The sequence below is a fragment of the Portunus trituberculatus genome, chromosome 31, assembly GCF_017591435.1.
Source record: "Portunus trituberculatus isolate SZX2019 chromosome 31, ASM1759143v1, whole genome shotgun sequence".
Taxonomy (NCBI): domain Eukaryota; kingdom Metazoa; phylum Arthropoda; class Malacostraca; order Decapoda; family Portunidae; genus Portunus; species Portunus trituberculatus.
This window is the reverse complement of record NC_059285.1, coordinates 1489258-1501621: the sequence shown is the minus strand read 5'-3', so window position 1 is coordinate 1501621 and position 12364 is coordinate 1489258. Positions and strand designations below refer to the sequence as shown.

Sequence of the window (12364 nt, the reverse complement as noted above, 5' to 3'; positions counted from 1 at the left end):
GAGATTACTGATGCAAACCTTATGCCAGATGTTCCCGTGCTTCGGTGTTTCATCAAGACAACTTCGCAGAGACAGTGGTGGAGTCTATTTTAGGTTTTCAAAGGTGTTTTATGGTTCTTGTGATAGTTCAGCAAGCATTTTATATCATCTGTAGATAAGAAATACTCACGACAATCCTTCTTCTTATATCCGTGGCCTTCGAAGACATTCCTATGAGAAAACAAGAACCAAGCTAGAACCAAGTGTTTCAAAGGTATGAGCTTCGTAATAACACCCATAAGAAACCGACTAACCATCTCTGTGGCCTTTGAGAACGGCCTTTATGAGAGAACCTTCAGCGTTTCAAAGCTCAGGTCTTCGTTTGCGGAGAAGCCACGTGTTAAGACAAGGCAGATGCGGAGAGGGTGGCGTTCACAGAGCCTGCGATGAGTACATAACCTGAAATCATTGTGGCAGACAGTTATGGATGATTCAGCGGTTCACTGTGTGTGTGCGTAGTATATGCATCATGTTCAACGGTTTGCCCCTGTCGTGTTGAGTGACTGAGTGAGTGATTCATTGTTTTATTTGATTTATTACATTTTTTTTTTTTTTTGGTCAGTTGATGGAGCATTACCACCACCACCACCACCACCACCACTACTACTACTACTACTACTACTACTACTACTACTACTACTACTACTACTATTACTACTACTGCTATTAGTGATGGTGCTGTCAGTGCTGCTGCTACTGTTGTTATAGTTTATATCATCATCATCATCATCATCATCATCATCATTATTTTGCTTCTACTTAGCCACTGTTACTCTTCCTCCTCCCTCTCCTTCCTCCTACTATTAAAATCACTACCACCACCACTGCCACCAACACCACCACCACCACTAGCACAACCCGTCACCTCACAACCTATCCCTTCTTTTTCGCAGTGGGATTCTCCTTCTGGCCACCGGAGCCCGAGGTGGAGCCCGTGGAGTGTGCTGCCGCCAACACCCTCCTGCCGCGGGGCACCTGCTTCAGGAGCGACGACTGCATCAAGCTCGGGGGCGTGGCGTCTGGCAAATGTGCATCCGGCGGGGTGTGCTGCGTGGGTAGAGAGAGAGAGAGAGAGAGAGAGAGAGAGAGAGAGAGAGAGAGAGCCAGCCCTAGTTCCTGTCCCCATATGTAACTATGACCCATCCCCGTGCAGTGCCGGTGCTGTGTGGCGGCGTGGCACGGCACAACAACACATGGTTCGTCAACAAGGACTTCCCCAAGGCCACCACCGACCCCGCCTCTTGCACCATCACCATCAGGAGAGCCAACGCGAAGGTGAGGTCCCGCAGTGCTTTGTCTTTTTCTTCTTCATCATCATCATCATCATCATCATTGCCTTCCTCTTCTTCTCTCAGGAAGTGACTTGGGTTCGTGTCACGTTGCCTTGTGTTCTCCCTGTTCTGCTGGTGCTGCTTGACTATCGAGAGCTGTGACCTTTGCAACGGCATTTCCCTGTTGCGGTCTTGTTTAGTTTTCTTTTTCTTTCTTTTCTTAATTACTTATTCATTTACCTATTTATTTATTTTTGTTTTACCTACTCTCTAGTTTGTCTTAAACATCACCCAGTTTTTCTTGCACTTTTCACCTCAAAACTGGACAGTATGTCTTTTTATTCCATGTCACTGTTCTCAAAAAAGGACTTCACCAATAACTCTATCTTCATCTTCTATGTACGTTATTTTTTATGTTGAATGTTCCGTGCTCTCCACTGCGTCGCCCTCCCCTTCAGGTGGTGCAGGCGAGGCTGGAGCTCGAGGTGCTGGATCTAGGAACGCCTCGCCGTGGTCGGTGCCGAGAGGACTCCTTCCTAGCCACGCGTGCCAGCGTCTCCCAGCCCATCACGCCCACCCTCTGTGGAAATAACTCTCGACAACACAGTGAGGAGATCAAGCTTATTCTCACTCCCATTCTGTCCACCTCCATAATGCAAGAATTAACCAGTATTCTTCCTTCTTTTTTTTTTTTTTTTTTGTGTGTGTGTGGGTGTGTTTGTATTCGTGCGTGTGTGTAAGAGGAGCACTGGGTTTGGGCAACATAAGAACGAAGATGCCACTGAGGTGCTAGTCCTAAAAGAAATTTCAAAAAGAATATGTGATAAAAATTCTACTGGAAAAGTGAAATTCCTTGCCCGCTTCTGTATTTCCTTCTATCTTTGACTTGAACTGCTTCAAGAGGAAGGCTTCACAACACTTCTCAGATTTTGGATGATCCTGTCTTGACTACTGTCACAGAGAGAACAGCACCTTCACTGGGTACTTTTAATAGAATTTCATGTTTGTCAAGTCAGTGCCCCTCTTACATTACAAAAACAGTTTTTCTTGCTGTCTCCATGGGAACAGTGAGGAAGATACAGGAGCGACTCTAGTTAAAGGACTTTTTACTGTTATTTTAACAGATTAACAAGATTTCTATCATTGACAGGAGAAACACGCTTGAGAACACGGCTAATCATCTTTGTGACCTTTGTAAACAGCCTTGATGAAAGAGCAGAACATCTCTGAATATGGGCTTCAGAGTTATGGAAGATCGTGTTACGTGAAACTCGGTGGTTATCGAACCCTCTGACCGCATAACAGACAGGCCAGTGACGTGCCGGTGACCAAGAACCCGTACACCTCTTATGAGCCGTGTCTGGCAGCGCATGTGTGACTCCCATACAGTGCTGCTTGGCTGGTTAATGAGGGCACCACCGGCGATATGTTCTGCTTACCAGCACTCTGTATCACACGTGGCGTCTCTAGCACTGAAGATCCGAACTCTAAAACGCTTTGCTCTCTCACCACTACTGTTTGCCAAGGTCACGAACATGATTAACTTGGTTCTCTGGAGTGTTTGTCCTGTTGGTAATATATAAATCTTGTTCATCTTTCACAAGACCCATACACAGAATAGCCTTAAAGATCCATGTAATTGAGTCTTGTGCATATAGTCTGAGAGCGGTGCAGAAAGCGTTTCAGAGCACGGTCCCAAGTTGACAAAACCTTAATCTCACTTCTTGTTCAGTCGTCTCGTGATGCACAGTCGCTCCTCAGTGAGTCATGTCGCAACGCCCAGTCAATGCCATGTCCTATAGTAATAGCAGTAGTGGTAGTAATAGTTATGATGATGGTGATGATGATGACGATGATGTTGATGATTATAACAATTATGTAATGATATTTATTACTATCATTATTTTTCTGCCTTTTCATCTCCTCCTCCTCTTCCTCCTCCTCCTCCTCCTACTACTCTTTGGTTTTCTTCTTCAGCATCTCCTCATTCTCCTCCTCCTTCACTTCTTCTTCTGCCACCACCATCACCACCACTACCACTTCTTCAACCACTACTATAACATCAACAACAACAACAATTACTACTACTACTACTACTACTACTACTACTACTATTCTACTCTTCTGCACCACCATCACCACCACCACCACCACCGCCACCACCACCTGACCCTCATCCCCTTCCCTGCAGTGTACGTGGACTTACTGCCTGGGGAAGTGGAGGTACAAGTGAAGCTGGACAACTCACACCTGCTCCCGCGCCAGGGCCTCCCTCAACGACAGTGGAAGGTGCTCATCACGCAGCACCCGCAGGAGGAGGCAGGTAAGGCGGATTTTAGACCATGTTCTGAAGCACTGACGCCCCGCTCAAGGACAGCTGAAGTGACACAGGTTTTGAGGGTCTTTTTTACAGTTACAAGAACAGATTAACAAGATTTTTACGTTATTGATATGGTAAAACGCTCTCGAGAACCAGGCTAATCATCTCTACGACGTTTGAAAATAGCCGTCTGCATTGAACACGAGCCAGAGAGAGAGAGAGAGAGAGAGAGAGAGAGGTGAGGAGGGGAGGGGAGGGCAGTCGGTGAGGTGTAGGATAAAGAAAAACAGAGTAGAAAAGGAGATGAAGGAGAGAAGAAAGTAAGGAACTGGAGAGAGAGAGAGAGAGAGAGAGAGAGAGAGAGAGAGAGAGAGAGAGAGAGAGAGAGAGAGAGAGAGAGAGAGGTGAAGGAAACACTTCCACGCCGCACCTCCACTACTTTGAAAAGCATCTGGTAGTTGAAGTGACAAGGTGTTTAGGAGTGTTTATGGGGTTCTAGTGACAAGTTAACAAGATTTCGACGTTATTAACAGGAGAAACACTCTTGAGAACCTGGCCAATCGTCTCTGTGGCCTTTGAAAATTAGGAGAGAGAGAGAGAGAGAGAGAGAGAGAGAGAGAGAGAGAGAGAGAGCAAAAGTGTTTCTGAATGCAAGCCTATTTATCGTTTCCGTCTCACCTGTCGCATCCTTGTCTTTTTTTTCTTCTTCTTCTTTTCAAGCACTTTTCTCCTCTATTGTCTCTCTCCGTCCCTCCCACTTCTTTGCAATCTCACATTCTTACCACTAAACCAATACAACCGCCGCCAGCGCCTCACGGGTGTCTGCAGTACTATCGCCAGGACTCCTCCACGGTTCACTCTCTCAACTATGACTCCGGACTCAACTTTGCTGATCATCTCAACTACGACGTATGTTTCACCAGGCTGTCCAGGTGAGAAAGGATGGTATGTGTGTGTGTGTGTGTGTGTGTGTGTGTGTGTGTGTGTGTGTGTGTGTGTGTGTGTGTGTGTGTGTGTGTGTGTGTGTGTGTGTGTGTGTGTATGTGTGTGTGTGTGTGTGTGTGTTTGTGTTTGAAAGTGACAAGATAATGGTAAAGAAATAGTGAAATAAAATACCCTATTAAAGAGAAACGTCAAGGTCCTCATGTCCTCATGCCGTTCTCTCTCTCTCTCTCTCTCTCTCTCTCTCTCTCTCTCTCTCTCTCTCTCTCTCTCTCTCTCTCTCTCTCTCTCTCTCTCTCTCTCTCTCTCCAGATCCCAGAAGAGCGAGGAATCCTGCAAGCGTCAGTTCAGCAACGTGAACATGGAGCAGAACAGTCTGAACCGCATGGTGCGAGACAGCCACCACAGCCACTACAGCCAAGCCGCCAGTGGGAAGAGACACAAACCCAATAGGCACGGCAGCGGCACAACCACCAGTAAGAGGAGGACCGGCAGGAGCGTGGATCAGCCCCAGGAAGCACGCAGCGGCAGGAGGTCAGATAAGAGTGTGGATCAACCTGAAACACGCGGCGACAAGAAGGAGAGCGATTCCAAGCAGTACTCTGAGGAGGACCGGGTCAACTTCGGCGTGATGGACGTCCTTGGGCTGGTGAATAGGACCGTGGAGGAGGTGCGCGTGTCTGGAGGTGCTGTAGCCGAGGAGGAAGACCAAAACATCATCCCTTTGATCGTTTGGTCCCAAGACAACCAAGATGATCCTGCCTCAACAAACACCAGTACATTGAAGAACATTACCAGTGTGCCTCTCATGGCCCCAGTGATCTCCAGTGCAGAGAGTCCCAGCCCAGCAAGCCCGGTCCCAACGCACGCCGTGGAGGAGCAGCCCGCTGTGGAGGAACGCCCGATACCCCTGGTTCCGATCCTGGCGTCCCAGACCAACGAGGCTGTCATCACGCAGATACAGCACGTGGTCCACCAAATACAGCAGGAGAAGGAGCAGCAGTTGAGTAAGGAGGAGGAAAAGAGAATAGATGAGGAAGACAATGAAGAGACAGGTATAATTCTCACCACCGCCATTCAAGACCAGACGGAAACAGCAGTGACTGAGCTCTTCACCCAAACAAGCGGCGCTGCTGACTGGAACGATCTTCTCGTGGTGGGTTCGGACATACCAGTAACTGAAGCTGACACGCCATTGCCTAAATCCACGCCGAATACAGGACCGATCTCTGAATCCCCACGCCCCGAGTACCCTCAAAGTCCGGTGCTTCAGGATAGCGTGGAGGTCACATCTGGCTACATATCGGTCCAGGAGAATGCCGAATCTGATGTCACGACCTCCCATCCGAAGTTCACCATGGAAACTGTCCCGCCTCAGCCACCCAACACTTCCCAGACGCTCCCAGATGACGGAATCTTTAGTATCCACGCCGCTACTCTCAACACCCGCACCGCAACGCCGGACAGTACTCCAAACGTCACGACTCCCTCTATTCCGCTGACTACAACCTCAAGCAACCAGACATTCTATACCCAGACCATACCACTCGACGCCACCACCACGCCGCTCACCACGGAAACCTTACCCGCTGAGGACACAACTACACATGTTCCTGTCACGCTCCCCTACGTCTCACTCCCAAACACCCAAACCACGACCAAAGATGCCTCTATTTCACCTCCACAGACTACACCTGCTGACACCCGAATAGCTTCTTCCGACGTCCCCACCACGTCGCCTGTTACCAGTTCAGACCTCTTGGCACCCTCTGTTCTAACCTCCACGGAGCTGTGGGCGTTGAAGGAGACACACTCTCCTGTCAACTTGACTACCCTGGAGGGCAGCACAGAGGACGTGGATGAGATGCTGGAGAAACTGAAAGATCAGTTCCTGACAGAGTACTTACTGAACGGCAACCAGCCCTCTGAGGACCCGAGTGACTTGTACTTAGGGACGCTGGGCGGGACCAAGTCTGAGGAAGACACCAGTTGGGTCACCGCGGGGATGGTGGTGAGTGGAGCTGCTACACTTCCCTCTTCCTCCCAGGCCCAAGATCTGATGGGTGTCTCGGGACATCCTATAGAGACCACAGTTATGCCTAAGGCCACAACCTTGGAGGAGGAAGCAATGAATATCTTAGGGACTGAGAACTTCAATGATTTATCGATAATGCATGACACCACAACAGACGCCAGCCTTGCAGCAGAGACTGAGCCTGTGACGGTGGAGGACTCTGATGAGTCTACGGAGTCTGGTCCTACAGCTAACTTGGTGTCTGTCACTGAGCCTGTCACTGGATTCGCTTTCACGACACCAGATTACTTCACCGACACCTCCACAGCTAGCGCTACCACTGCCGCCACCACTACCGCCATCATCACTACCACCACTACCACCACCCCTCTCGCTGGCAGCGGGGATGGCAGCCAGGACGTGCACCTTACCGTGAAGATAGAGGAGCCACCAGAAGACACCCACAGTGATCCAGACTTCCCCTTGCAAGATGACGGCAACAAACAAGCAACAATAAACCTCGTTATCAACACCGTCGCCTCCTCATCCTCCGCCACCACCATCCATCTGGCACCCTCCACCGCCACCACTGCTGCACCTGCCATACCGACCCTACCCATCACCACTTCCACACTCACCACCACCTCCACTCTTATCACAATCATTCCCACCACCATTCACAACATTATATCTGCATTCCCTCCCACCACCACCACCACCACTACCATCTCGTCATCCCTTCTAACCACCTCCACACACACTCCTGTCACCACTGCCACCATTGGTTTCGATGTCACCTCAGTCACCACCACTGCTCCCACAACTACTGTCACAACCCTTCACGCTGCCCTGCCATTCACTACTATATCTGTAACCCCAACCACCACCACGACTATCACCCTTGGCCTCTCCACCGCCCACTTGCCAGGGACTGGAGATTCCATGCAGGTGGAGCTGACTGTCACTGACCCAGAATCGGTACAAGTGGTGGGGGATCTGGTGATGGCCGACCATGGTGCTCCTCAGAGCCCGGCAGAGATTCACCAGGTAACACCACCCCCCGCCCTGGCTGACGACATTCCCTGGCTCGTCCTGGACGGCAGCGAGGCGTCCGTCTCCTTGCCTCCAGAAATTGTAGTGTCCTCAGATATCGGTTTTCCAGGTGACATTTACGAGCCGAGTGTTGTGAGTCACGAGACAGCTGTGACGGTGGCACAACACAATGCGGCGCCCGCAACGAGTGAAGAGGTCACTACAGAGAGCCTCGGAGGGGCTGTGCAGGGCTTGACAGAAGAGGAAGGTTCTGATGCATTAGGAGAAGAACCTTTAAGTGAATTTCAGATCGTCAATAATGAAAGTAATGGGTTGACAGATGAAGAAAATTCGGTCACCACTTCTACAGAACAGGACAATTTCGCAGCCTCCGATATTGTAGAACCATCAAGCTCAGGGGATGTCACTGTAACAGAGGCAGTTCTACAAGGGACAACCACTTCTCAAAATCTAATGGGAGTCACAAGTTCTCCTACAGCTGACGTTGCGCCAGGAGGCACGATCACTATGCCACCAGGGGAGGCGTCTCCAGGGAGCCTAACAACACCAGCAGGTGGGCAGGAACCCTCCCCCACCACCACCACCACCACATATGCCCCTTCCATTACCACCACCACCAGCTCTTCCTCCGCCACAACTCATAAACCTTCCACCACTATCACCACCACCTTGCCAGCCATGACCGTCACCAAGGCCACCCTCGGCGCGCAGATAAACATACACGTGCACGACGCTCACAGTGACGTGGAGGACACAGACTCGAGTGAGAACACTATCGAGGCGACCATTGATCTCATTGCTAACAGTGACGACTACACGCTGCCACAGGACCTACACGCTGAGGAGGAGGAGGAGGAGGAGGAGGAGGAAGAGGACTTCTATGAAGCATTCAGTGAAATCGAAGAAGAGAGTGAGCCAGTGAGCGAGGAGCCAGTGTGCGGTGGCGCCTACGTGATGGTGCGTCAGCGCTTGGTGTGTGGGGCACAGCTGCGTCACAGCCTGCAGGACCACATCTCCTCCCCTGATGGTGAGTGCACGCATCGTCTCTTCACACATCAGTAATGATAATGATAGTGATATTATTATTGTTGTTGTTATTATTGCTGTTGTTGTTATTGTTACTGTTATATTAGTTTAGCATCATTATAATTGTTATTATTATTATTATTATTATTATTATTATTATTATTATTATCATCATCATCATCATCATCATTATTATTATTTCTATTGTTATTATCATTACTAATATCATTATTATTATTATCATTATTACTTATTTACCTATCTTATTTGTTTATTTTTCTCTGCTTTTATTTCGTGAATAACTTGTGACCTCCAGAGCGCTTCGAGGACGTTGAGAGGTTCTCGGTGCGCACACTGAACACCGCAACACGCAGCCTGCGCTTCTCATTGGACTATGAGACCATGTGCCCGCGTGCTGCGCTCCCTCCCCCCACCCCTCCCGCCCCCACTAAGAAGAGGGTGACTCTCCTGCAGTATATCCTGGGCTGGTACCGCTAGTTCGATGACGCCGCCAGACGACTGGTCTCTGTGGATCCGCCGCATGCTGAGCGACGGAGAACAGTTTGCTGACTCCACCTCCATCGCTGCTGTTTCATCCTCTACCATCCAGCGGCTGCTGTCCACTGTTGTTATTGCTTCTGTTGTTAGTAGTGACAAAGTCTGCCGGATGTTGCAACTTGATGCAGCGGCACGATCCTGTTTGAAGAGTGGCTGTTTGACGATGCTGTAGCAAAGGAACACAGGTAGCGGTGGTGGCGGTGCAAGTCGCAAGAGTCACGGTCTCACGGACACTGGGGTGGCATATCCTGAGGAAGGCGATGAAGCGGAGGTCATGCACATACATGGATTGTTGTTGTTGTTGTTGCTGTTGTGGACGGGGAAACAGAAGTCATCTGGCGCCAGCAGTCACGAGATGTACAGTACGTGGTAACGAAGGGACGGCGAACAACTCAGGCACCACATTATTATTATTATTATTATTATTATTATTATTATTATTATTTATTACTATTATTTACATCATTATCATTATCATCATCACCATTATCAGCAGCATTATCATCAGCATCAGCATCATCGTTTGTTGTTATCACTGTTGCCACTCATCATAAATATCATCATCACCATCAGTGAATCGCTCAAATAGTGTTGCGGGTGTGTGCTGGCGCCATGCAACATTCTGTACTGTAAAAACCGATACTTGTAAGAGAACACAAGTGTGTGTGTGTGTGTGTGTGTGTGTGTGTGTGTGTGTGTGTGTGTGTGTGTGTGTGTGTGTGTGTGTGTGTGTGTGTGTGTGTGTGTGTGTGTGTGTGTGTGTGTGTGTGTGGTGTAGCCCTTCTGCCCTCTGTGCTAGAAGTGCTTAAGACCCTAAACTAATATCACAACAGATGTTGTTGTTTATCATTTCTTTGCATTCCTTTGTGTTCTCATTTATGTCTGGTAAGGAATGAACACGCTGCGCTAACTGTTCATTCAAGAACACTATATAGGTAGGTATCAACTGTGTTGCTTTCATTCATGATCTTGTAAGGATTCGTTCATATGTTAGATGTTTATGTAGATTAAGAATGGGCATTTAGCAAACCCAGTTTATTGCTTATTTACATACTTATTTATTTATTCACCGATTCATTTACTTTGAATGAGTAACTACCACTCGCTGGCGTAAGCTCAATCTGTAAAACTGTGTGTCACAATAACCGCGTCTTGTAGTGCAACTGTTGCCACGCTGTGTATGAAAAGCTGAGTGTAGGAATGTTGTATTTTTTAAGATTCATTTTCATTTTATTTATTTATTTTTTTTTTACGTTCGCGATCATTAAGCACATAATAGTACTTGAATTCACTGATAGATACTGAAATATACTGAATGTAAATTGAGCGTAACGTATATATATATATATATATATATATATATATATATATATATATATATATATATATATATATATATATATATATATATATATATATATATATATATATATATATATATATATATATATATATATATATATATATATATATATATATATATATAATATATATACCTGTTTAAAAGAAATAACAGAATATGTAGTTCTGATCCACGAGAAGCTGAAAGTGAAGCTTCTGTTTATCTGTCGAGCCTGTAACCAATTAAGTAGTGTATGCACTGCTTTTCCTTGTCGCTACGCGTTACGGGATGAAATGTGCCGGAGCGTTGACATAAATAGCTCAGAGGATCGGCCGACAATAAGAATATAATGATACAAGTGCTGACGAATAAATAATAATAATAAAAAACTCTCTTTCGAATACCTTTGAGGAATCATCTATTCTACACAGACACCAACCACTCTTATCCAAGGATACCTTGCCTCTTATACATGCAAAAAAAACTTTAATTAGGATTCTTCTTCGCCTGGTGAGATCGGTCGCTCTGCACTGCAAGACAGATGCAATGTGGCTGCCGTGCGGCCACATTGCATCTGTCACGCGGCCGTGCGTGTGAAAGTACTCTTAATCGGTTATCTTTGTAGACTTTGAAAGTAGTCGTGGTGAGAGAGCAAAGCGTTGCTGAATTAACCTGAATACTCACCAACGGAGGTATTCAAATTGTTTTGAGTTTCCTCAAGTGGACAAATTGAGCATCAAGAAACATAAAAGTAGTGTCTATCAGACTTGCTGGTTAATATAGTAGTAAAGAGAAAACTGTAGGATATATTTAATTAAGAAGTCCCATTGGTAGGAGTTTATAGTATACAATTTTCAGATTATCAAGACTAAAAATAAAAATAAATGTATATATGTAGCTTATGAGAGAAAATTTTCAAACGAATATTCAATTTCCACAAATATTCATCAAGGGAAAATATAGGCAAAAGGGAAAGAGAAGAAATAACACTTCTATACTCGTAACGGGAAGCAGATTTTTAACCGATGAGAGAAAAAATATGAACTAAGAATAACTAGCCTAGCAGGTTGATAGCAGTAACGTGGATAGAAGTGTCAAAGAAAAAAAGGTTAGCAAACTATTACGGCAAAGGCTATGAGGTTGACAAATAGGCAGCATCCAAAATAAGAACAATATTGCTTCTGATTAAACAGTTAATGAAAAATACAGTGCACTGATTTATGTCTTTCTAAAGTTTCAATTGTCTATAGGAATAAATTCAATTGGTGTGAGCGCGAGAGTTAAAATTGTGTATTGTAAGTACACCAAGAAAACAATTCACCCTCTCACTGCGATACGCAACATTTCGTAACACTAAAAACATATATGAAGTTCTTATAAACGTATTCAAGAAAGACAAAGCTTTTCTCCATGCTCCTCAATGTGCTTATCCACTGGCAGGGTGCAATGAATGATGAATCCCAAGTTGGGATTCCAACCGAGGTATCTGGGGCGGCAAAGGAGCACTATATGTTGGCATCACACAAGCGAATATCTGCAGGAGGATGAAATTATACGTACTAAGAGCACGAGAAACCAGTTTGTTAAGGTTCACTTCAGTTAATACACTAATTATTGTGGAAGAATAAGTTATGAAATGTGGCACTGACGAATAGAGCAACCCACTGCATGTTGGCTGCTGTCATTCTTACATTGATAATAATCTATCTGTCAAATTTCTATTCCCAGATAGTTATTTCTTGTATTTTCGGGTTAAGAATGAAAGCGCTTTGCTGATCCCGTAAGTGGAGAAGCGAGTG

At 46.3% G+C, this 12364-nt stretch overlaps 1 protein-coding gene across 1 annotated transcript in view; it reads left to right on the top strand.

Annotated features, from left to right (window-relative positions):
* The window catches only part of LOC123511516 (mucin-17-like), a 21027-nt gene extending 10477 nt beyond the window's left edge, over nt 1-10550 (top strand). The window contains exons 2-8 of the mRNA XM_045267486.1: nt 933-1094; nt 1193-1314; nt 1769-1916; nt 3502-3633; nt 4439-4562; nt 4885-8666; nt 8982-10550. Coding sequence (XP_045123421.1) covers nt 933-1094; nt 1193-1314; nt 1769-1916; nt 3502-3633; nt 4439-4562; nt 4885-8666; nt 8982-9163 — 4652 coding nt within the window. The 3' untranslated portion in view covers nt 9164-10550. The remainder of the gene's footprint in view (nt 1-932; nt 1095-1192; nt 1315-1768; nt 1917-3501; nt 3634-4438; nt 4563-4884; nt 8667-8981) is intronic.
* The last annotated feature ends 1814 nt before the right edge of the window (nt 10551-12364 follow it).